Source organism: Lissotriton vulgaris, chromosome 3_1, assembly GCF_964263255.1.
Source record: "Lissotriton vulgaris chromosome 3_1, aLisVul1.2, whole genome shotgun sequence".
Taxonomy (NCBI): domain Eukaryota; kingdom Metazoa; phylum Chordata; class Amphibia; order Caudata; family Salamandridae; genus Lissotriton; species Lissotriton vulgaris.
In genome coordinates this window covers 1,355,497,409-1,355,524,071 of record NC_141689.1, presented here as the reverse complement: position 1 = coordinate 1,355,524,071, position 26,663 = coordinate 1,355,497,409, and the positions used below count along the sequence as shown (strand labels likewise).

Here is a 26,663-nt window from a genome sequence, read left to right as displayed (position 1 = left end):
CCCCTGGGCTGTCAGGTCAGCCAGCAAACAAGGAAGTGACCCAGCAGCGTGTGGCACCAAAGTGGCAGTCTAAACCCAGTGATAAAAGCTGTTGAGGAGTCTGTGAGCCACACGTCAGGGGACACCAGTAGTGGCGGCAATAAAGGTGCTGACAGGGGTGCAGCTGCGGGGAGCGGCACTGCAGGGATGCAAGGAGGGGCGCGAGGCCTAACATACACGGGGCTGGACCCCATGGGGAGGCAGGAGCATAGAGACTGAACAAAAGCAGGGGCCCTGCAGTGTGGCACATGCTACCCCCAACCTAGCCGCAGCAGCCCCCAGCAGTGTCAGCACTCACCCTAGTCTGCAGCAAACAGGCAGCAATCTGACCGTATCAGGAGCTGGCAGCAGTGAAAGGCAGGGAGGCCCGCCCGGAGGAGCCGCAGCATGTGGAGACCCCTTATGTCGCCGGTGGAAGGGCAGCCCCGCGTCAGGACAGTGCCCGAGGCAGGAGGTTGGTGTGGTTCAAGGACGCCAGCAGCAGTGCAGGGCAAAGGCAGGTGAACGGCCATGCCGGGCCAGGGAGGATCCTGGCATGGAGGCGGGCGGCAAGTTGAGGCTGGGTGTCAGAGAGGTGTTAAGCCCGGATCAGGGTGCCAAAGAGGAGCAGTGGGGAGGGTGGATCGCGGGGGCACACCGCCCGCGTTGCCCAGCCTGAGGGAAGCGAGCTAGGAGCCAGCAGGCGCCAAGATGGGATTGGCCGACGCCTGCACTTTTCGTCAGAGAAGGCCTGGCGGTATGGCGCGTGGGCCCCCAAACCCCGCTGCCGACAGCCCCCGGCAGGCAGAACACTCACCAGGCCCCTCCGGTAGCAGGGACAGACAGGAGCCGGGGTCGGTCTGAGGCAAGGAGGCCTTGAGGCAGCAGCTGGAAGGCCTGATTCCGAGGTGCATGCCCAGGAATGGAGCTCGGCACAGGAGCGGTGGAGCGAGGTGCAGAAAGCGTCCAGCGGCACCCCGAGACGAAATGAAGGTAAGGATACCGGGGCTAGGCAGTCATGGAGCCCTCATCTGCAGAATTGTGGAAGATTTGAAAGCTTGGCCGGCAGAACCCACCTAGAGTGCGGCCATTTTATAGCCGGCCAAGCCACGCCCCCACCTTTGCGGGACTTCTTAGGCCAATAATTAGATAGAGCCGGGCAGTCCCACAATAAGTGAAACAAAGTCCCCTCCTCCCCACACCTCCACCAGCAAGTAGGGCTAGGGTCTGGGTTCCCCAGGTTAAGACGTACCGGAGTCAGATACCAGTATGTAGCTATCTTGAAGGCTATTTCCTTACTGGCGGTGTTTCTCGCTGTATGTTTGGCTCTATAATAGCTATCCCTCCATTCCTTCTTCCAGAGGTCCCTGTCTAGCTCCTTCATACAATGTCTCTGGCTAGGGTAGGCTCTGTGTGGGCCGGCATGTGTAGCATGTCGTATAGCTCAGAGATCAACTTTTTGTCTGATGTCTTGGTGACCAACCATTTTTCATATTTCGTTGGTTTTCTAAGGACTTGAAAGAGTATGTCGGGGTGAAAGAGCCTGTGTTGCACCTGCATGTAGTGATAGCTTTCTGTTTCTGGGAGTGCGCCATCTTGCCTCAGTTGCGACAAGGAAACAATCCTGTCTAAATCAAACAAGTGGCCCACTGCTTTACAAGGCTTGGCCTGCCAGGCTCGAAAGGCCATGACGTCCATACCCTGGGGAAATTCCCTATTCTCAAGCAAGTGCGTCATCGGGGAGGGGAATGACATAAGTGTTTGTTTCGTAGCCACCTCTTCCCATGCGTAACGCATCGCCCTGGGGATTGGGGACCCGCGTAGACCCTGTGGCCTATCAGCTTTTTTTAAAAAGGGAACCTTCCACAAAGAGATCTGAGCTAGTGCCCTATCTTGGAACAGCCACAGTTTTCCGTAATCCTTCCTGTTCCATTCAACCAAGTATCTCATTTGGGCTGCTCTATGGTATTCCTCGAAGTTCAGGATCCCCAAGTCTCTGTCTTCTGCCCTCAGATAGGCCAGCTCCCGCTTCATGCGTGGTCTCGCCCCAGCCCATATGAATTGCAACAGCTCTTTCTGCAGTGCTTTGAGTGTCTCCCTCGGAGGTTTGATTGGTAGCATCTGAAACAGGTACAGTGCCTTTGGTAGGGCCGACATCTTGATTGCGGCCACCCGACCTATCAGTGACAGATGGTGGCGCCTCCATGCCTGTAGATCTTTCATGATCTGTCTGGTGAGTCTGTCATAGTTCATGGTGATCGTTTGGTGGACCGACAGAGCCAGTTCAATCCCCAGATAAGGGATTGAATCTGTTACTTGGAACCCCAAGAACCTATCTCCACCCCTCAGTAAGCCTGGCCATGCCACAGCTAAATTTATGATCTGCGACTTCCCAACATATACTTTAAACCGGAGACATCGCCAAAGTCGTCCAATTCCCTCAAAAACACCAGAACCGACCTCTCGGGGGTCTCTAATGAGGCCAAAATGTCATCCGCATACAGGCTTATCGCATGTCTTTCCCCTCCACATGCCACTGATGTCTGGCTTGTCCTGTACCCTCTGGGCCAGAGGCTTGATGTATAAGGCGAACAGGAGGGGTGACAGCGGACACCCCTGCCTGGTGCCCCCCTGAATAGGGAAAGGACAAGATGAGATCCACTTAACCCTAATGGAGTCGGTAGGGGAGCTTTAACAGCTCGCTACCCACGCTCTGAAATGTTCCCCTACCCTAAAGTGGACCAGCGTCCACTCTAGGAAGCCCTAGTCAACCCGATTGAATGCTTTCTCTGCGTCAACTGTCAACAACAGGCTGTTTATGTTTGTGCAGTGTGCCTTGTCTATCAAATGGAGAATTTGTTTTGTATTGTCACTCCCTTGATGGATTTGGATGAATCCTGCTTGGTCCGGCTCTATTATTTCGGGCATCATCGGACTTAGCCTCACCAGGAGAATGCTCGTGAAAAGTTTAAGACCCACATTCAGTAAGGACACCGAATGGTAAGAGCTACCTTTCTTTTTGTCCTTCCCTGGCTTAGGTAGGACTACTATAGATGCTGCCAACATATCGGTGGGAATGGAGCCTGGCCCCTCAAACGAGTTGAACAATCATGTCAGGACCGGCGCTTGCAAGTGGCAAAAGGACTTGTAGAACCCTCTGAGAAGCCATCGGGCCCCATCGGCGACTTAAGGGGTTTGACACATGATATTGCCCCGATCACCTCCTCGATCCGAATCGGAGCGTCCAGCAACTCTGCCTGGTCCCTAACTAGCGTGGATGTATATGTCCCTTGCAAGTAGGATGCCATAAGTTGATCCAACTTATTCTCTCTAGTGTACAAGTCTGTGTAGAAGTCCCTAAGTTAGTGTGCTATGTCTTCATCTTCCGTGAGACCCTCCCCCTTGTCTTTCTCTATCGTATGCACCCTGATTTGTTGATACCATGCTCTAAATTTACCTGCTGGCACGCGCCCTGTTCGATCCCTGCTGCTGTAGTAGGAGTGTTTAAGTCTCAGTGCTGCATACTCTGCTCTGTCGAGGTCCAGCCCCGCCAATTGAGCTTGTGCCGCTTTGAGTGGCCCCCAGACTCTAGGCACCCCTGTCCGGGTATGCACCTTTTCTATCTCCAGTACTTGTGCTTGGAGGTCTACCCTCTTTTCCTTTGTCCTCTTTGGTCTCTGCGGCTGGGATCGCGATTAGTTCCCCTCTTACCACCGCTTGCAGGGCACCCCATAATGTGGCTACTGATATGTCCAGGGAATCGTTTACTTCAAGATACCCCTTGATGTACTTAGTGAGCTGTATTTTCACCAATCCTTGTGGAGCATATTTTCCCGCAGCCTCCAGCCCCTTGAGTTTTTTGTTGCAGCGGCAACTGATGAGAATCGACCACCGCATCGTGATCGGAAAGCGCTGCCGGAGTGATGCCAACCTCCCCCACCATCTTGTTGATCCCTACCGTACCCAGCATGTGGTACAGACGTGCATATGTCTTATGTGCAAGAGAATAATATAAAAATTGTGTTGTGTGAGGATGTGCCTCCCTCCACATGTCCATCAAGCCCATGGATTGGAGCCACTCTCTGCCTTCCCGTGACATATCCCCGCCTGTGAATATTGCTTACCTGACCTGTCTTTTGCTTCATCCATAACGATGTTCAGGTCACCCCTATGATAGTCTTACGCTCTTGCCTGTGCAATATTTCTGTAAGGGCTAATTTCAGAAATTTCTCCTGTGGTAGGTGCCTAGGTGGGACCTATCAACAGGGTGTGTCCCCCGATCCTAAAGACAAGGGCCAAGAGTCATCCTTTGATTTCCGCCTCCTTTTCCCCCACCGCCCCCCCTGAACCTTTAGCCACTAAGATAGCCACCCCGCCTTTTTATACGGTGTAGATGTGAAGAATTGATGTAAAAGACCTATGACCTCATTCTATGCCAATCCTTAGAGGGGGGGTGGATTTCCTAGCACACATCCGCTTCCGTGCTTTCCAGATAGGAAAAAATGGACCGCCTCTTAATTAGATTATTAAGGCCTCTCACATTGAGAGTGAAAATTTTCATAATGGTCTGGGACATAACTCCATGTGGGGGGTGTACCTTCGCTGGTGTGTCTCTAGGGCTGCATGAGCCCTGCTCCCTCCCACTGCCCATCCCTTGTCTAAACTCCAGTGCTTGCTATCTATCCCCTTCACATGAACCCCTTGCATGCCAGTGCCCCCACTCCCCACCCTAGCCCTAACTGTGAACCTCTTTGAACCCCGTAGCGTCCAGGGCCCACCAAACAAGTTTGCATGTCCTTGGTGATCCAATAAGTTGAGAGCTCCTCGTGCCCCCGCTCGCGTCAGGTGACTCAGCCACCCACCGAGCCCTGCGTATGACACTTATCTGTCCCTCAATCATTCAAGATGTCTTCATGGGGGGATGTCCCCCTGGACAGCATCTCTAGCACCAACTGTCTCTCTTGCGCCATGGTCGTGGCGTCCGGTCTCATCTCTTGCTCTGTGCCTCGCCTCCTGGTAACCTTTGGCCATCGATCTCTGGGGGTCTTGAGCTGTCGGTTGTCCACTTCCTCTTGGTGTGGGTTGCCAATGCCCCGCACCCGGCAAGTGTCTTGCAGTGAGCGAAGTTGGTGAGGTTTGCCCTGCCGTTTAAAGATTAGCCAAAATGGGCGTCCCCACAAGTATGGTACTCCTTGGTTCCGAAGGTGTGTCGTTGCCACCCAAAACTCTTTCTGCTTTTGAAGAGTTATTAGAGCAAGATCTTGGTAAAGGGCGATGGGGTGGTCTTGGTATAGTATTGGTTGCTTATCCCTAGCTGCTCGTTGTATGTGTTCTTTAAATTGGAAGTCCGGGATGTAGCCCAGGATATTTGTCAGGGGCGCGGGATGGGGTAGTCTTTGTATCGTATGGGATGCTTATCTCTAGCTGCTCGTAGTATGCGTTCATTTAGTTGGAAGTCCGGGATGTAGGCTAGAGCACTGGTGCTCAACGCGGGAGACCCACTCGGTGTGCCCTGTCTATTTTAATGTCAAAGTCCGGTGGGGCATCCAGCACATTCCTGAAGAGTCCTTGTAAGGATTGCATAATGTCCAGACCTTCACCTTTGGATGGAACTCCCTTAACGCAAATGTTATTTTGGCGCAAGCGATTCTCCAGGTCCTCGGTTTCTGCCTGAAGGTCAATCTGCTGGGCCTTGAGCAGGAGAATCTCTTGCTGTAGTTCTTCTTCTTCCTTCTCTCTGGCTTGTTCTTGATCCTCGATGTATGCTACTCACTCTCCCATGGCAGTCACACCTCCTTCATCTCCCTCGCAAATTCCCCTTTTAGGGTCTAGATGTCTTTTCGCAATGTATTGAAGAGCGTCTCCAAAAAGGAACGTGTGACCGGGGCTACGTGGGGATCTATGTCCTGCCCAGCTTGTGCAGTTGGAGAGATACGTCCCTCTCCACCACCTGTCTGCGGGAGCTTGGTCAGCATCTTCTTAAGAGTCCGCTCTTTCTTGCTTCTTACGGAGGTCATGGCTGCTACGTCCCACACCGCTTCTTCAGTCTGTTCTGCCCCCCCCAGATGGGTTGGCGACTTACCCCTGGGTAGTGACTGTCCACTGGAGCACCAGCACTCCTGTCTCTCTCCACATTGTCCCTAGAGGCATGGGGCCCATTGTTGGGCCTTTTTACTTCTTACTGAAGATCTGGCTGCTATATCTCTTACCGCCACACCAGTCTGGCCTGCCTTGCCGTGAGGCACCCAGCCCCCATGATGGCTGCCACCAGGGTGTCCTCCCCCCAAGCTCCGCTACGCTGCTTCACTGATGGTGCAGTGTCCACAGCTGGCCACCCCTTTTGTAACTCTCCTGTGGGAGCCTCAGGTGTCGCTCCCTTACAGCCTCATCCGGGCCTTGCTGCCGTCATCCGTCTGCTATTGCCCTACTGGGCATCAGCACCACATGTGCAGGGCTTTCGGCTGGTTGTCTGTGTGTGTGGTTGTCCCCCCAAAGCCTCCGTAGACACTCCTCTGTTTCTTCTCCCCGCTGTTGGACCGCTTTCTCCCTTTAATGGCCTCACAGGGGGCCTGCCCTGTGCTCCCACCAGCTGGCCCTGATGTAATAGTCCCTCCCCTTGACCCCTTGGTGTGGCTGCAATCCTCGCCGGTCTTGTGGCTCCCCAAGCAGCCCTATCACCCTCATGCGCTCTCCAGTCCTGGGAGCCTCCTGGCTATGGCTCACCACTACCTCCCTCCTTGCTGTGTGCCCCGAGGGGTTCTCCAGGCCCGGACTCTGTAGGAATGGGCTGCAGCTTCCTCCCTGGTCTCAGGTCCTCTGCGCTATCCCTGTCTTCCCACAAGGTGCCTCCTTGTTGGATATTGCAGTATATCCGCTGTAGGCCTGGGTGCTCAGCCTCGGACGCGGCACTCCTCTTGCTCACCCCGGGGTCGCACCGTCCTCCTCCCTGTGCCTTCGAATATCTGGCTCCTTGTACATCTGAAGCCCTTGCTTCTGTGTCTCACCTGTGACGACGTTGGCCTCGCAGTTGGCCCGTGGGTCCCGCTCCTAAAGTGCAGTGTTCTTTCTCCGCCAGCAGTCCCAATTGTTTCCTCCGGGCCCCATGCCCCTTCCTCTAAGGTTGCGGACATCAGTGGCGAGGGCCAGGGTATTGCTTATGCCCTCCATCGCTAGCCGCTCTTTGGGCTCGTCCTTCGGTCTCGAGCTCCCAACTCCGTCCAGGCTGTCACCCAGATCCTCGCCATCCAGCCAATGCCCCTGGCTGATGTTCTGAAACAAAGGTATGGTGGCAGCGATGCTACCGCCTGCCGTCAAGCCGCGCTCGGGGACACTCCGCTTTAGGCTGCCGCCTGTTAGTCCCACTGGGCCCCGCCGCCCTTACGATCCATCCGCGTCAGTCAGCGCCTGCGTTCTTGTTGATGGGCCTAAATCTGGGCACCCCTTCCTGCGAGCTGGCGCCCGCTCCCTGCGAGCCTCACACCGTCCTCCCCAGATGCTGATGGACTCACGGCCGTCTCAGCTGGGCCTTTGCTTGCTGCAGGGCGGATTCCGCACGCCGAGTGGTCTCAGAAGGTCCAGTCGAATCTAGTCTCCATTTTCTGCGCTGGCCTCGCGGCAACCCGGAGCTCGCTCTCCTCTGCAGATTGGCCCCCAGCCCCGGATTTCAACGTTTCGCCGGTGCAGTCAGGTCAGGGTGTTTGCCCCCCAGCTATGCGGTACTTTGAGGGTATGCCGCTTAGATTTAGGCTGGATTGAGCGCCCTGGAGCGGGGGACGAAGGGAAGCACGTCTTACCCATTCTCCATCTTGACCACGCCAGACATCTTTTTAAACAACATGGTACCCTGGTTCAAGTACATTTTAACCCTGCTAATGCAATTGCAGCAGGGGCCTCTATTCCTGATTCATTGAAAGATGCAATAGTCCTACCCATGTTCAAAAAAGGCGACTGTTTCTTACTATCTAGCCTGTCCAGGCTATTTATCCACCCAGCACAAATGGGTATGTAGATCACTAGGTGAACTGATTCATCAGGATGCCCTCCGTATTCTCAGATCATATTTCTCTAGTCTACTAGTCATTTCTGTTGCAAAATATTTGGTCAGTGCCTACTTAAAAAGATACTACATTGGATAGATGAGAATATTATTCTAAGCCCCTTACAAGCTGGCTTTTGCACCAAGGTTTCAACTGTTTACCAGATTTTTTGATTTATGTTAATAGATTGGAGAATTGTACTGATCCATGTTGGAAGCCTGTATGTCACATTTGTCGACCTAATATCGGCCTTTGATATGATTTCTAGACTGAAACTGTGGAGCACTCTTTATTTGTGGATTGTTTTAACAAATTATGTGAGGCTCGGGTACTTGGAAATTAACACTTAAAAGACTAAGGTGATGTCCTTGAGGCAGCATACATTTCTTAAGAGCAAATTAATCCTGGGAGGAACTTCTCTCAAATAAGTTGATTCCTTTACATACTTAGGAGTTACCTTGTTGAGGGTATGTCTTGTAGCAAGGCTACAACTGGGCTAAAGCAGATCTCTGGTGCAATACTCAAGGAGTTTTCGACATGCTATTACAAACCCATTACTACTGCACTTACAGTTTATGATGCCAAATGTCTGGACTCAACCCTGTATGGTCCTAAGCTGTGGGCATTTGCCATACATGATGACATCACAAAATCTGAGAACAAGTTTCCTAGTATGTTGCCTTCCCTCCCATATAGTACCCCATTACTCACATTGTTTAGTGACCTTGGGCACATACAAAATTCATTTACGGCCATTGTTGTAATTGAGGCGCTTGTGGAACACTCCTGAACTTGCACAATATACGAAAGGATGTCATGAAGGCTGGCCAATTTTCCTCATTTCCATGGCTTTCAAATATTAAGTCAGCCTTACATTCATTAGGCTTTCATGATTTATGGAACCGACCCAACACATCTGTTTTTCCTTACAAAGATGAGCTCAAAATGAAATACTGGTCGCACGTAGATGACAAGGTTGTTCAGAAGTCAGCTACTGCTAAGCTGACAAGCGACTATATGGAGATCAATACACGGTGGGGGAGGGAAGCATTCTGGGATGTAAAAACGGACTTACTACTTAGGAAACTTTATTTCCAGTTTCGTATTGGTACCCTGCCCTGTAGGTAATTTACTGCAGGTTGGAAGGGTAGCACTTGCCCTTCGTGTGACCATCCCATGGAAAGTGTTTCACACGCAATGTTCGCCTGTCCAGGCTATTTATCCACTGAGCACAAATGGCTGGCACTGATATGTAGGTCACTATGTGCACAGAATCATCAGGATGCCCTCCGTATTCTCGGGTCATATTTCTCTATTCCACTAGTCATTTCTGTTGCAAAATGTTTGGGAGTAATGTGGGTGCTATGCAAGAAAACCTTAGGTTGATCACCTGTCTAACGGTCCAACTTTCAGTTTGCCTTATACTTGCCCTATCTGGGTTATTTCTTGCAATATTCAAATGTTTTAATGATATGTTGTATTTATATATATATTGGTTCATAACTGTATGTGAATATATATTGTAGGTGATTTTAGGAAAATTTATGTTTTTTAATTGTTTTACTACGTATGCAGCTGTGTGATGAATTGTTCTTTATGGTCCTGGTGGCTGAAATAAAGAGTTTTTTAATTGAATTGAAATTCCAACGGTATTTTAATGATGAAGAATTGTACAAGTGGTTTTGAAGATCAAACAGTAATAGTATAAGAACAGTACAATATAAATATGTACAAGGCATTAACAGTGGCTTGAGTACTTCTTCAGAGTTAATACAATCATCATAATGTATTTTAGAAATTTGAGCTCTAGTTAAGGTTTTCAGAGACCATAAAATGTCTCTTTGTACTACAAGATAGGAGAGAGAAACACAATCTCTATCTAGTCTATGATCTTCTGGTTTATTCTGATGTTTGATTATTGTTTATGTGCTTGATACTGCTGCTGGCATGCACTCCATGACTTGATCTGAACAGGTGAGAAGCCTGAACATGACCTTAGTTTCCTTAGCAATCTATGGTTGAATGGCCACACTCAATCTTTCAACGGTAATAGTGGTAAGCATTACGTCTTAAACTCGGATCCCTTTTTGAATAGAGAATTGTGCATTTTATACGAATATCATCAGGTATATTTTAAATAAATCAAAATCTGATATGAATAAGTCCAATCCACACAGCACTACAGTTGTGGTTGATCATCTAGGGATCACTCACTTATGATAGACCAAGAAAATAGAATCCAATAGAATAGAACAGAATAGTTGGAATTTATAAAGTTTCTCAATATAAATATGTGTAAGCAGTGTTCTCACCCACAGGAGTATGTTAAAATGTGTTGTAGCGTCACAGCCATTAGAATTATATTAGCCCTTTATCAACTATACAGAGTCTTACTTTACAAATATCTCCCAATTCGTATACGGTAACTGGATGCCCAGAATTCCTTTAAAATAGATACTGATAACTATAGGAAAGATGAATGATTCTTCTAAATGTTTTACTATATACTTTTTTTGGCAAGTAGAAGTGTGGGGCATGCCACACGTCCTTTGATGTATGCTGAATCATGACATTTCAGTATTAAGTGCTCTTGTTTATTTTTATTTCATAGATCGGTTTCATTGGTGCATCAATCAGACTCTTGCCTGATGCACCAATGTTATACTATTTAGTACAATCTATCAGTCACTATAGCCCTGAATCACAAGGGCAACATACACTTTTGAGAGACTTTACAATTTAGAATAATTTTAATACTTTTTGTTATTCACAAACTTTGCATGTAAGTTAGTACTTAAAAAAACCTAATAGTAAGTCCAGGACTACACATGGCCAATGGTACTGCAACACCCTCTTATAGAAAATTACAGTAGAGACTTTAAATGAAACCCCTTAGGAAACAATAATAAATGTATTTATTTAAAATGGATGAAATATAAATAAACATATATTCTTGTTTGAAAAATATATAAAAAGTATGTTTAATATTTAATTGTAAATCATTTTAATAATCTATTTTGAATTTCAAAAATGTATGATAAATGTTATTGAAATAATAAAATTGATTTTAATTAATCGTATACATAATTTGTAAAAAAAAAATACAGCACGGTATATTTTTCTTTAGGTGGGAATTTTTGTTTTATTATAAAACTTAAGAAAAATAATTTAGATTTACTTTATATACATTAATTAACGTTTTTTCAAAATTAATTTAATATTGCTTCATCGTTTGTTTTATTGTCTTTTACATTTCAAATAAAGGTATAAAAAAAACTTATCATTAATATTTAACTTAAAATGTATTTAATATTGATTTTGAAGTTGAATAATTTGTTCCATATAATTTACCATAGGCAGACTCCACTGTCAGGGCGGAGATAACTACATGGTAAAGTTTAGGCAAAAATATAACAGTTTGTTTGACTTGTAAATAAATATTAAACATGATTTTATGTAAAATATTAATGTACGTAAACTTTTCAAATCTCTCAATGCTTTGTATTACGGTGTAAAATGATAGTTTGTTTGTAACTATAGCCCATCTACCTCAATTAGGTGCATCCAGGAGCCACACATAACAGTATTAAGATAGAAATAAAAACATAAATGCCTTGACTTGTTGCCTAGAACAGCAAGTGATCAATACTACAATGATAATGGGAATAACTATAGACTGTGCATTAGTGCAGTATTTAGGCCCTAAATGTGGAACTGACATAGACATATAATAGAAATTTTGAAGTAGATAATTATTTTTTTACGATTGTACCTATGCTTGTATCGGTGGCCCCAAATGTTTCTAATTCCTGACATATTAAAGGGTTCTGCTGCTCTCCAGGGTCAATCTGTGCTATATAGTTCTCTTAATAAAAGTAAATGAACCAAATGCTGTGGATTCAAGAACTACCAAATACGACGTCCCAACCTTTGTATTTTTTCTTTTTTACTGCAGTAATGTTATTCTACTATTTTTAACTTGTACTATTTCTCATTTTGACGTCTTCCTTGCATATCAGTAAAAAAACAGCATTGTTTGATACAAAACATGATTTCAAATATGTCTGTACTGTTGATATTTGCATTCAATCTCCGTCAACTCAATTCAAAAACAGTTTAAACGTATCTGTTCATTACCCCCAGGTCCCTCCTGTCCTCGTCCCCTTTATACTAAATAATGAGATTAACCATCTCCCAGACAGAAAAAAGAAAGCAGGAATGCTGGTACACCCCTCCCTCTCCCTATAGGGAGTACATAAGGGTACAGTACCCAGCATGCCTCCTGATTTTTTTTCTGTCTGTCGACAGTTTTTTGTGCATGGATCCAGGAGCCGATGGGCTCCTGGAGGCTTACCTGCTGCTGGGCTTCGGGTAGGGCTGGTCTTCCAGGGTCTCTCCTCCTGCCGGGCTTGAGGAGTTTCCTGAGGCGCTTCCAGGATGTTCGTTGCCGTTTTTCTTCAAGTTTGTTCGTGATGGAGTTTGCCCTGGAAGTTTTCACGCCGCGTCTCCTGCCGGGCTTTTCGGAGACGCGGCGCTCGGGGAAAGTTCCTGCTGTGTTGCGGCGGCTCCGGTGTGGCTGGGGCGCTTCCTTCCTGTTTCTGCCTGACTTCCTTTGTTCGGGGCAGGAAGTCAGGGGTTCTCGATGATCGGCTGACAGCAGTGTGTTGCAGGTGTTGCCGGTCTTTTACGTGAGTACCGCGTAGCAGTGTCTTTTATCCCTTATAAAACGTGTGTGGGTTTCTTTGTCCCTGCATTCGTTTTTTTGATGGTGCTGGTGCGTGGTGCTGCTATTTGGCTCAGTACTGTTCTGGTGTTCCTGGGTGCCTGTGTGCCTGTGTGCCTCGCTCCCTGGCTTGCTTTCTGGCTTGGCTTGCTGGCTTGGCTGGAGTGCGCCTGCGCTCTTGTTCTGCTCTAGGTTTCCTGCTGGACTTTGCAAAGGGGAAACATGCTAGAAAGAGCAATCATGTTGCTGTGTCCTCATCTTCCTCTACATCTTCGTCCTCTTCTACTTCTCCTGCCCAGTCTAGGCACCGTTCCAGGGGTGGTGATGCCAGATTGAAGGCTCTGATTAAGGAGACGCTTTTGGAGACGGGGGTCCCAGGTCCAAGGGATCCTCGGCCAGGTCAAACTCACGGTCGGGTTATGTTCCGCCTCCTTCTTCTTCTTCTTCTTCTTCTTCTTCTTCGGCTTCTGGCTCGGAGGAAGGGGGTTTGGACGCTGATTCTGTTAAAGGCAAATATGTAGATAAGGATATGTTGCCGGACTTGTTGAGCCATGTTAAGGCTAATATGGGGTTCCCTGCGGATGATGTCCCTAGCACTTCTGGGGGTTCATTGCTTCGCCGGTTCCAGTACTCTGCGCCTGTGGTGATGCCTGTTCATCCGTGTGTGAAGGAAGTTTTGGATCGGGAATAGAAGGATCCGGATCGCATCCTGCTTCCTCGCTTCATGGCCAAGCTAAATCCTCTTCAGGATATGGCTAAGGATTTACCGGACTCTGTGCCTGTGGATTCTCTTGTGGCAAGTCTGGTGGGGCGCACTTCTTTGGCCCCGGATGCTGTGGTGCTTGATCCTGTGGATAAGAGGGTGGACGCCTCTCTTCGAAAAGTGTATTCGGGATCCCATTTGGCGCTGCGGGCTGGCATTTACGGGACTTATGTGGCTCAGTCTTTGCTTTCTGACTTGAAGACTTTATATGGTTCCATGGATAATGCGACGGACTGTTCTGACGTTCTGGCTCACATTGAGCGTCAGGTTGAATTTCTTTCGGACATTTCCTTCGACGTGGTGCGTGCCTCTGCTCTGTCGGGGGGTGCTTGCATTGCTGCTCGTAGGAACGTAGTCATCAAGGACTGGAAGACAGATTCGGCCCAGAAGTCTGCTGCTCTTCGTTTGCCCTTTCAGGGTTCCATGTTGTTTGGGACAGAGTTGGAAGGCAAGCTTCATCGGCTTTTTAAGGAGAAGAAGCATTCCTCCTCTTTCAAGTTGCCCTCGGCTGCTTCTGCTTTTTCTAAGCCAAAGCCTTTTTTTCAGCCATCTTCTCACAGGCAGTTTTCCAGGGGTCGTGGCATTTTTCAGCCTGGTCGGGGTTGGGACAAGAAGGCGAAGTCCCCTCCGGCGAAGCCTCGTTCCTGACTATCTGGGGTCCGGGGTCGGATCCTAGGTTGGAGGTCGGCTTCGGTTGTTTCTTCAGGCCTGGATGTCCTCCTGTTCAGACTTGTGGGTCCTGGACGTGATCCGCTTGGGGTACCGGGTGGAGTTCTCCAGCCTGCCTCCGGACTCGGGGGTCCGTCCGACTCCTTGGCCGTCGTGCCAGTCCAAACGTGAGGAACTGTCCCGGGGGATTCAGTCTCTGTTGGACAAGGGGGCTATTCAGGGTGTTCCTCAGGGGGAGATGGGTCGGGGGTTTTACTCCATCATCTTTCTGGTGCCCAAGGTGACTGGGGGGTTTCGCCTTGTTCTGGATCTCAAGTCACTGAACAAATTTGTGTTGCGGATTCCGTTCAAGATGGAGACTCTTCAGAGGGTGATTCCCCTGGTTCTCCAGGGTCATTACATGTGCACTCTGGACCTTCAGGATGCCTATAATCACGTGCCTGTCCATCCTCTCTCCCGTCCCTTCCTGCGCTTTTGTCTTCTGGGGTCCATTACCAGTTTATGGTTCTTCCGTTTGGCCTGAGGTCGGCTCCCCGGGTGTTTACGAAGGTGGTCGCCCCCTTGGTGGCTTTTTTGCATCTCCAGGGGATGATGGTTTATCCGTATCTGGACGACTGGCTCCTGCATTTTCCCACCACGGAGCGGTTGTTGGCGGATCAGCGGGTGGTGTGTGCGGCATTGAGAGGCCATGGGTTCCTGTTGAATCTCCCCAAGTGCCGGCTCCCTCCGTCTCAGGACTTGCAGTTCATAGGGGCCCGTTTCCGCATGGATATGTATCGGGTGTTCCTGCCGGTGGATCGGGCTGTGACCCAGTGTTCTCTGGCTCATCGGTTTCTTGTGGGGAGGTCATTTCGGGTTCGGCTGTGGTTGCGCCTTCTGGAGTTGATGGCAGCCACGGTGTTCGCAGTGTCTTGGGCGCGTTTCCAGCTTCGTCCTCTGTGGTCCTACCTGCTGTCTCGGTGGGATCCCTTGTCGGGGAACTTGTCCCTTCTTGTTCCTGTGTCCCTGTCGATCCTTCCTGCCCTGCGTTGGTGGTCTCTGTCTTCCAATCTGGACAAGGGCTTGCCTCTGCAGTCTCCTCCTCCGTTGGTCCTTACGACAGATGCCAGCGCTCTGGGTTTGGGGCGACTTTGGGGTCGGAGTGTCTTCACGGTCGTTGGTCCCTTCTGGAAGGTCGTCGGTCTTCGAACTGGTGGGAGTTGTCTGCTGTGTGTCGGGCTGCCAGGGGGTTTCGACATCTTCTGGTGGGCCACCATGTGTTGGTTCGATCAGACAATTCAGTGACAGTGGCCTACTTGAATCACCAGGGTGGTATCCGTTCTCGGTCCCTGAACGCGGTGGTATGCCCGTTGTTTTGCTGGGCGGAGTGCCATCTTTTGTCCCTGGTGGCTGTACATGTTCGGGGGTGGACAATGGGGTGGCGGATGCCCTCAGTCGTTTTTTTCCTGCCTCCCTGGAGTTGGCCTTGACTCCGGTGGCCTTTCGTCTGGTGTGCGAGAGGTTTGGTCGGCCCTTTCTGGACCTCTTTGCTTCCCGGCACAATGCGTAAGTTCCCCGTTTCTTCTCCCGGATTCCTCAGGAGGGGTCTTGGGGAGTGGATGCTCTGTCCCTTCCCTGGCCGCCTCGCCTGCTGTACGCCTTTCCTCCTCTGGTTCTGATCTCTCGCTTTCTGTCCCGGCTGTTGCGGGAGGATCGGGAGGTGGTGGTGCCCTTCTGGCCCCGCAGGTCTTGGTTTCCCACGCTGATGCTGTTGGCTGTTCGGGGTCCGTGGTTCTTCCCCTTCCCTCTGTCTCCGTTGCGGTCCTCTCCGATGTTACCCCTCCGGCGGCTTCGGCTGTCGGTTTGGCGGTTGAGAGGCAGGGGTGGAGGAATAGGGGTCTCCCGGAACATTTAGCCTTGGCTATTCAGCAGTCTCGGAAGCCTTCTACCCTTCAATCCTATGGTAGGCATTGGGGCAACTTTGAGCATTGGTGTCTTGGCCTGGCTTTGTCGTCCTTGGTTTGTCTTTTGCCGGATGTTCTCCAGTTCCTTTGGGATGGGTTTGAGAAGCGTTTGTCCGTTTCTACTTTGCGGGCTCAGTGGGCTGCTATCAGGGCTTTTCGGGCTCCTTGGGGGAATCTGCCGGATGTGGATGTTCTGGTTTCCCGTCTGTTGCGTAGCTTTTCTAATTCCCGCCCTGTGGTGCGTCCTTCTTTTCCTCTCTGGGATCTTCCCTTGGTTTTGCGGGCTCTTGTTGCTGCTCCCTTTGAACCTTTGGAGGAGGTCGATATGAAGTTTGTCACCCTGAAGGTTGTTTTTTTGGTGGCTATCACTTCTGCTCGTCGCCTGGGGGAGCTGGGTGCTTTGATGGCTCGGGAGCCTTTTCTGTCCTTTTCTGCTGACGGGGTGGTTCTTCGTTTGGATTTATCCTTCATTCCTAAGATTTCCTCCCAATTCCATCGCTCTCAGGAGCTGGTCCTGCCTGCTTTGCTTTCGGCTCCTGTGGACGGGGACGACCTTCCTTGGTCCTTGTTGGATGTTTGCCGGGCTTTGCTGGTTTATTTGGATCAGACCAGTGTCTTTCGGCTTTCTGACTCCCTGTTTGTTTCTTTTGGGGCTGTCTCTAGGGGTTGCCGTGCTTCTTCTGCCATCGGGCGTTGGTTGTAGCACGTTATTGGTTTGGCCTATTCCCTTTCTGGTTCTCCCCCCCCCCCCCCCCCCCCCCCCCGGCTGGGGTTCAGGGACGTTCCACTCGGGGGAAGGCTGCTTCCTAGGCGGAGGTTCGTGGGGTGTCCCTTTCTGAAATTTGTAGGGCCGCCACTTGGGCTTCTGCTAATACCTTTGTTAGGCATTACCGTATCCAGAATGTTCTGGGGGATGACACTAACTTTGGTTCGGGGTTCTTCTGGCTTGTTGTTCCTGATTCCCCTTGGTTTCCTTCTGCTGTGCTGTTATTTTCAATAAATTGTTGGGTTTTGCTGTACTGCTGTGTCCTGGTGGTTTGTTTTTTGATGATGGCCGGTTGCTGCTTGGGTATTCTCATTATTTAGTATGAAGGGGACGAGGACAGGACGAACCTGGGGGTAATGTCCTATTACTTACCGGTAATCTTCATTACTCCGGGTCCCGTTGTCCTCGTCCCCTTCATACCTTCCCTCCCTCCCTCCCGGGCTTTCCGGCCCTCATCTTGGGCTTGGGGGTTCAGGAGGCATGCTGGGTACTGTACCCTTATGTGCTCCCTATAGGGAGAAGAAGGGGCGTACCAGCATTCCTGCTTTCTTTTTTCTGTCTGGGAGATGGTTAATCTCATTATTTAGTATGAAGGGGACGAGGACAACGGGGCCCGGAGTAATGAAAATTACCGGTAAGTTATAGGACAATATGTAATCTGAAATTTGTAACATCTCCATATCTCACTTATCGACTACGTATAAACAGTTTAGGGCGGCAAGAACCCATGAGCCACCGTTGCCCTTTGCAAGTCTATTTTACATAACATCGTATTCCAACTGAAATAGATTGAACTTTGCAAAAGAAAATATAAAGGTAATAAAATGTGCTTTTCTTCTTCTTTAAGGTACGTGTTATTTTACTGAACTGGTGTGCTTGGTTTTTGAGAATGAGAAAACCTGGTGAGATCAAAAGGCCCTCTCCATGTAAATGCCAGTATCACAAGCATCGCCCTAGCACGAGCAGCATTGAAATGAACACGCTCCCAGGACACACAAACACCAACAGGAATATCATCTATTGCAGTTATCACACCATGGAAAACCCGTGCTGTCGAGCGAACATTGATTTTGTGGCTCACTGTGGCAAAAAAATATGTTCTGCCGTTGAAGACGCCGACCCAGTTCAAAAGCAAACCCTGAAGGAAAGTTTTCCAGAGATTGCCAAGATCCTCGAAGAAGTCCATTATATTGCTAAGCGCTTTAGAGAACAAGACGAAGGAGAAGAAATCTGCAGCGAGTGGAAATTTGCAGCAGCTGTAATTGACCGACTCTGTCTTGTTGCATTTTCCCTTTTTGCGATCATTTGCACGATCACAGTACTAATGTCAGCTCCAAATTTTATAGAAGCTGTTTCAAAGGATTTCGCATAAAGGGGCAGATTTATAAGCCCCTTGCGCCACCAGTGCATCATATTTCGTGATTCACCGGCGGCGCATTTCACTGGCCCATATTTACAAGGGCAGGAAAAGCCATCCTGTGTGCCTTTTCCTGTCCTTGTAAATATGGCCCCTTTACACGTAACACTTTGCGTGAAAGGGGCATTCCATGCGTGTTGCGGGGGATGTTCCCATACAATACCCATGGAACCTGACTCATTTCCAGATTTACGTGAAATATTAAACCTAGAATGCTACGCCACCCTAGGGACGGCGTGGCGTAGCATGGCGCAACGAGGAGAAATGTTTTCATTTCTTCTCGCTTTTTCTTCTTTCAGTGCGTGCTGCATTCTACAGCACGCATTGAAAGAGGAAAATGCCTGTAGTGATTGTTTTTGTCTCCCCATGACGCAGGCATCCTGGACCATGGTGCAAGGGTGCCTGTGCCGGTGCATGGCAGCTGTTTGTGTGCTATCACAGGGGAGAGCACAGGAATGCAACATATTATTGTAAATATTTCACATTTCTATGCTTTGAAAGTGCTGCAGCGTGGCGTTGGCAAAGGGCTTGCTGTGCCGCGCTGCAGGCACTTTCTTTTAGATCTGCCCCAAAGAGTGGATTGTGAATTATTCTCTGATTTGACTCTGTGAAAATATTATAATTTTTAAACAGCCACTATGCATCCTAATTTAACTAAATAAGTGATAACATATTTAGAACATGAGAAGATATAATTATATTCAGCCTAAAATGTTCCCAAAATGCCAGTGAATTGTTAACTTACTAGGGCAACTATTGGGCTCTGTCCTTGTACAATCAGTGGCTTCAGTTATTAGCGATTATCATGACCAAGGACTTTATTCAAACATTTTACTGTTTTCATGTAAATCCTGGTGTAAATGTGGCAAGTACGTGCTATTGACCATTTTTATTAGAAGCTGCAAATGACACGTTCCTATTCGTTGCGATGGAGGATCATACTAAAGATATTCCGTCATAAATTGTGTTGATCCCCTTGATCGTTTTTAAAATGTAAATTACATTTTTTCCATGTGACAAATTGTCAGCCAACTCTTTACTTTGTAGATGTGAAGGATCTTGTCCATATAAAAATAAACTACCTTTGTGTTATCTTTAATTTTGTGTGGCATGCTGTATTATTGTAAACGTTTTTCTGTAATGTATGCGTACAGTAAGTCATTTTGCAAGGATGGAGTTCTCCAGAGGATTAGCTTTCCAGTTTCAGATTCTGAGACCCTGTGACAACTGACCACATTGAACCAAAAAAGCTGTTCTCGAACAAATCTCGAAATTTCAGCCTCACAGAAGTTATAACTATCAAACATATGAAAGTAGCACTGGTTAACTGTATTACGAAGGTACACTTCTTACCCAGAACAAAGTCAATTCTCTTGACTAGGGGGAGATTTACAAGCCTCTTGCGCCTTGGGTTCGTCACTTTTTGTGCCGTACCTGTGGCGCATTTAACTGCTCCATATTTACAAGGACAGGAAAAGCCACCCTGCATGACTTTTCCTGTTCCTGTCCTTGTAAATATGGCCACTTTGCGACAAAGGAGTGTTCCATGGGTGTTGTTATGGGTGTTCCCACTCAACAACAGACCAGACACATTTCAAGATTTACGAGGAATCGCAAATCTTGAAATGCGTGTGAATGCTGCGTAGGGAGGCGCAGCGAGGAGAAATTTATTCATGGCTCCTTCTTTTTTTTGTCTTTCTGCGTTCTGCAGCACACATAGAAAGAGGAAATCACCTCTAATGATTGTTTGTGTTCAGAAAGGGTCCCCTTCCTGCACATAAACATTCATTGAACCAGTGACGTTTTTCAACTTCTATGAAAAACGGCATTTTCCAGATTGCTTTTGTGCAGGAAGGGAAACCTTCCTGAACAAAACCAATCTCCCCATGATGCAGACATCCTTGCACCATGATGCAAGGGTGCCTGCGCATGGCAGCAGTTTGTGCGCCAGCGCAGGGGGAAGCACAGAGATGCTACATATTGTTGTAAATATGTTGCATCCCTGTGCTTTGAAAGTGACTCAGTGTGGCGCAGCCAAATGGCTCACTTTCTTGTAAATCTGCCCCTAGATTTTTAGCTCCATGGTATTCCAGTTTAAGTGGATTTGGGATATTACAGTGTCATCCTTCACATTTCATTTATGCCACTTCATTGAGCACCCTATCATTATACCTTAGCATGACTTCACCATACTTTTAAATATCTCAGCACTGCAACCGGGGTCAACAAATCTCTAAATTCATTCCAAGCCATTTTTCCAACATCCATGGTACACTTGTATGATCCATAAAACCGAAGCTCTTCCAACCCTTTTGCACCCATTAACAATCAGACAACTAAAATACCTGTAATTCGATAAACAAGAAACAGGTGGAATAAATCACTTCTGTCCAATACTTAGCCACCAAGAAAGACTTTGATTTATTATACTGTAAGATGTCCAAAGTTCAAGTTACATACTACATAGCAATCATCCTAGAAGCTGCAGCGTGGCACAGCCTTTTAGATGATGCAATACAGTGTGTACGAAGTAATGACAGGCAACACTAGTGCTCATGTTCCATATGTATTTATTTAGTTATTGACTAGAGTGTGGTACTGTTTCAGCTCCTCATTACTTAGAGCCTGATCACAACTTTAGTAGTGCGGGAACAGACAGCCCCGCTGCCGCCCCACCAAAGCTCACCGCCGGCCGACTGCCAGAGTACAAGTATTTTTGTAGTCTGGTGGGTGGTTCTTTGGCATTCCAACAATGGTGCCTTTCAAAAAGGCAACGCAATGGGAACATCAAAAGCGGTTCCTGCATGGCATGGACTTTTAAGTCCATGCTGTGCGGAACAGGGGGGATACCATGAGCCCCCCGGCATGTATCACCAGGCCCGAGGCACAAGGGGACCCTATAGGGCCCCCTTTGTTTCCTCACCGCCAAATTTTTCACTGCAGGCTCACCGCTGTGAAAAGTAAGGTGGGAAAGAAACTTGTAATACACCAAGCCTATTGTGACTTCAGGGCTGCCACACCACTTCTGGGTTTGTGGATTCCCGGCAGTTGCAGTGGTCCCTCATGGGCTGACCGCTGCACTCTCAATACGGCAGTAGGACTACTGGTGCCGTGGTCCATGACCACCAATGCACCTCCACCATGGGGACTTCCGAACTCGTAATCAGGCCCTTAGCACTGAGGCTACAACCATGTATTAACTCACTCACTCCCAAATTAGTGTCGACCCACATATCCAATCTACTATATGCAAACAACTTGCTGCTTCAAAGAGGCTAGAGGAGTGATGAAAGAGGCAATAGAAATGCAGAAAGAGGCAACAGAAGTGCAGAAAGAGGCAAGTGAAGTGCAGAAAGAGGCAAAAGAGGTGCAGACAGATGGAAGAGAAGTGCAGAAAGAAGCAAGAGAGGAGCCGAAAAAGGAAGAAATGTGCAGAAAGGGACAAAAAAGGTACAGAAAGGGACAAGAGATGTGCAGAAAGAAGCAAGAGAAGCGCAGAAAGAAGCAAGAGAGATGCAGAAAGAGGAAGGAAGGTACAGAAAGGCATAGAGAAGTGAAGAAAGAGGGAGAAAGGTTGATAAATAAGCAAGAGAAGTGCAGAGACAGGAAGAAAGGTGGAGAAAGAAGAAAAAACAGAAAGAGGCAAGAGAGGTGCAGAAAGAAACAAGTGAGGTTCAGAAACAAGGAAGAACAGTGATAAAAAAGGCAAGAGAGGAGCAGAAAGAGGAAAAAGGTACAGAAAGCAGGAAGAAAAGCACAGAAAGAGGCAAAAGAGGTGCAGAAAGAGGAAGAAATGTGCAGAAAGAGGCAAGAGAAGTGCACAAAGAAGAAGCGAGGTGTAGAAAGTAGCAATAGAGGTGCAGAAAGAGGCAAGAGGCTCAAGAAACAAGCAAAAGATGTACAGAAAGAAGGAAGAGAAGTGTGGAAAGAAGCAAGAGAGGTCTAGAAAGAAGAAAAAAGGTGCAGAAAAAAGCAAGAGAAGTACAGAAAGAGGCTAGCAAAATGCAGAATTAGGGATAAAGGTACAGTTGGAGAAGGAGTGAAGCTGAAAGAGGTTCAGAAAGAATCAATGGAGGTGTATAAAGAAAGAAGAGAAGCGATGAAAGAGATAATAGAGGTGCAGAGAGAAGCAAGAGAGGTACAGAAAGAAGCAGGAGAGGTGCGGAAAGAAGCACAAGGGGTGCTGAAAAAGCAAGAGAGTTGCAGAAAGAAGCAATGGAGGTGTAGAAAGAAGGAGGAGAAGTGATGAAAGAGGCAATACAGGTACAGAAAGAAGCAAGAGAGGTACATAAAGAAGCAGGAGAGGTGCGGAAAGAAGCACCAGGGGTGCAGAAAAAGCAAGAGAGGTGCATAAAGAAGCAAGTGAGGTGCAGAAAAATAGAAGAGAGGTGATGAAAGAGGCAAGAAAGGTGCAGAAAGAAGCAAGAGAGGTATAGAAAGAAGGAAGAGAGGTGCAGAAGGAGGCAATAGAAATGCAGAAAGAGACAAGAGAGGTAAAGTTAACAAGAGCCTCAGCATCACAAAATGGATGCTGCTGCCACAGACACAAGTCTGTCCTCCTGCTGCTGGGAGCCCTTCCAGCAAAGGAGGCTTGGACAATAGGTTTCCTGTCTTGGGAGGTGCTAGCACCACCCCAGACAGGCCATAGTGTATTGGGGGCAGGGAGGGCTGAATGAAATGAGACACTTCCTGGGGCACACAAGGTGCTCCATGCATAGTCCGCTTGAAACCAGTTGCTGGGGCACTCCAGCCCCAGCTCTGGCACAAAACTGTACAAAGGGAAAGGGGTGTAGCCACCCCCTTCCCTGCTCCCACCCATAGGAGGGACCTAGCAGGTAAACCAGCCCCTTTGATTAGTATAAAGGTAGGAGCTGAGTCAAGCGACTTTAGGTTTATCCTGAACTGAAACTTGAAACGAAACTCTGGACCTTCGACATTCTACTGCAACTAGAAGACTGAAGAATCTCCCTTGTGGTCAAGGAGTGACCACCCTGTGCAAACAGGCACCATCCAGTGATCTGAGGTTTGCTTTGTCGATGCTCCTGCCGGAGCCCGAGCACAGAGCCCAGCAAGAACTGGACTTCCAGACTTCTTTGACCCCGATCCACAGCCACAGCGAAGCTGAGACCCGCGGAGGCGACGAGAGACGTGGGACCGGCCATCTTGGAAAACTTGCTCATTGCTATTTGTGCAGCTTCTGAGGCACCCTCAAAGTTGTGCATTGGGGATTGAGAAGCCGCAGCACCGAGCACCTTCTGCACCGACGCACAGCTCTCCACACTTCACAAGTGCTTTGTGGGGCCTGCTGGTACTTTTGTGCTTGATACATCTGGCCGGTCACTTGCCTGTGGGCTAGTGGCCTCTGTGACGATGAACCTTTGAACTTACACCACTTGCCTGGTTGCTCAAGGCTGGCCCCTGCTTCCCTGAAAAGGAGAAGCCCCCCAGACCTTGCTGGTCTGCAACAGCAGCCAACTTTGATTCCTGCGTGGGTTGCCTTTGCCACGGCTTGTTGACTCCAATCTGGAAGCCGACACTGCCAACAGTGAGATTCTTCGTGGGGCAGTCCGTATCCAGCTCCTGGTTGTCGTCGACGCCTCCTGGTCCACGTGGCTGCAGAGGCAAGCTTCATGACATCACCTGATTGCTTCACGACATCACGAAAAACAATAGAGGAGTAACCCCTCAGAGGCAGAGAAATGTTTCCCTGGATCTAGGCTTGTGTGCTCTAGTCAGCACAGTATGCCCCAACCTGTTATCGGATAATGCATATCCTTATAGAAGACCCCTCACTCACCAACCTAGTTGGTGACATACTTCAACATCGGGGTCCCACCCCGTAGGCCGAGTGCCTATAGGGTGTGCTGCGACACCTGACTACAGTGGAGCTGGTATGTATTTTTTCTTTTATGTGTGCATAACTATCAACAAGTGTGTTAAAAAAGGTTCAAAACTACTCACTACAAGTGTTTATTCTTGAGTGCTTGAACCCATTATTAAAAAGGATGTGGCACCTGTGCCTAATTAGGAAGGTTTTGGTGTCATAAGAAGTGTTTTAAAAATAGCGAAGTGTGCTATGTGAAATGTGAAATTTACAAAAACTAAAGATTAAAAAGGTCTACATGTTTCAATCATTATATACATTCAAAGGTTTTCGTCAGGACCATAAGATTCTGAACTGGGTGGTCAGCACACGCTAAGGCGCGTCCTGCCCTAGTCCAAATAAGAGACCACAAATAGTGGTCTCGTGTAAAACGGTGCGTTTTTCCTTAATCGGGAAAAAACGCTTAAATGCGGAAGTACCGATTCATGGGCACCAGCGTTTCCATGACGCCAAGGTCCGTCTCTTGCAACTTCTGCTCATCAAGCGGAAAACCTACTTGGTATCTGCTGGAGGTGCCCCGAGGAATTTTCCTTTGCTGGTCTGCAACAGCAGCCAACTTTGATTCCTGCGTGGGTTGCCTTTGCCACGGCTTGTTGACTCCAATCTGGAAGCCGACACCGCCAACAGTGAGATTCTTCGTGGGGCAGTCTGTATCCAGCTCCTGGTTGTCGTTGACGCCTCCTGGTCCACGTGGCTGCAGAGGCAAGCTTCATGACATCACCTGATTCCTTCACAACATCGCCTGGTTCCTTCCTGGTCACTGGCTAGTGACCCAGACTCTGTCCCCTCTGCTTTCAGGTATTCTTCATCCTCGATCCGCCCTTGGATCCAACCGGACACTTCTCTCCTGGTCGCCTGCAGCATCTTTTCACAGGTCTCCATAGGATTCAGCGACGAAACCCGACACAACTTGCACCTATGCACCCGGCTCATGTGGGTGAGGTAACACGAGTACTCCGGTGCTCCTGTGGGTAGTGACTATCCAAGTGTCCTAGTTTTCAGTAGCTTTCTCATAGTCCATCCGGAAGTGTCCCAAATCAACTAGTTTCTGACTCTTACGTTCCCATTGTATTCCTATGAGAACCCGCATGTGTGTTAAGATACTGCACACGCTTCCCGGGGCCTCCTGCTTCCTAACCATTGGTAGTTCAGTGTAGCCCCAGCGATTCCCTAGGCACTAGGCCTATTCCTTGTTTGTGATGTGGTTCTTATACCACTATTTTAATATATGGTTTGCAACGCCCCTAGGGCTCGACTGTATTTTGTGCAACTTATTGTATGATAATTAAGAATCTTGTTATGTGCTTGTGCCTCTGACCTCACAAAGAGTTCAGAAGGGTTGTGTTAGTAATAAATACATATATATTTTATATATAACCTGTGTGGTGTCCTTTCATTTGGAATTCAAGGGTTACATATGGTAAACCAGCTGGCTTCACATGCTCTCTGAAGTTTTAGCCTAAGACTGCTTTGTCCATGCTACCACTAGGATAGCTGGTCTATAAGGTTGACTTTACAAGCATCACCATAAGGGTTGTTTGGACTGATGCAGGGTGCCCACTAGAATAGTGGACATCACATATCAGGCCAACTTCTCCCACACTACACAAACACCACTGCGCTACCCTAAACCCTAAAACACTCCTGCAGCACAACCCTCTTTACTACCCAAACACCACTGCCCTACCCTAAACCCCAACACACTACCCTCAGCACCACCCCCTATACTACACAAATACAACTGCACTGCCGTAAACCCTAAATCACTATCACAGCACCATCCCCTATACTACCCAAATGTCACTACACTACCCTAAACCCTAAAACACTACCCCCAGCACTACCCCCTACACTACCTAAACACCACTGCATGACCCTAGAACACTACCCCCAGTAGGACCCCCTACACTAGACAAACACCACTGCACTACCCTAAACCCTACAACACTACCCCCAGCACGAACCCCTACACTACCCAAACACCACTGCACTACCATAAACCCTGAAACATGACACCCTACACGACACAAACACCACTGCACTACCCTAAACCCTAAAACACAAACCCAGCACAACCCACTACACACACACCACTGCACTACCCTCAACCCTAAAACACTTCCCAAACACCACTGCCCTACACTAAACCCTAAATCACTACCCCAAGCACCACCCCTACACTACACAAACACCACTGCACTACCCGAAATGCTAAATCACTACCCCCAGATTTTCCCCCCTACACTACCCAAACACCACTGCACTACCCTAAGCCCTACAAAACAACCCCAGAACATCCCTCTACACTACACAAACACCACCGCACTACCCTAAACCCTAAAACACGACCCCTACACTACACAAACACCACTGCACTACCCAAAGCCTACAACACTACCCCAGTACAACCCCATACACTACACAAACACCACTGCACTACTCTA

General features: G+C 48.4%; 1 protein-coding gene across 1 annotated transcript in view; it reads left to right on the top strand.

Moving 5' to 3' along the window:
- LOC147727885 (neuronal acetylcholine receptor subunit alpha-7-like) overlaps positions 1–19,434 on the top strand; it is a 1,417,517-nt gene extending 1,398,083 nt beyond the window's left edge. The window contains exon 10 of the mRNA XM_086961831.1: positions 17,766–19,434. Within this exon, the coding sequence (XP_086817957.1) occupies positions 17,766–18,290 (525 nt within the window). The 3' untranslated portion in view covers positions 18,291–19,434. The remainder of the gene's footprint in view (positions 1–17,765) is intronic.
- The last annotated feature ends 7,229 nt before the right edge of the window (positions 19,435–26,663 follow it).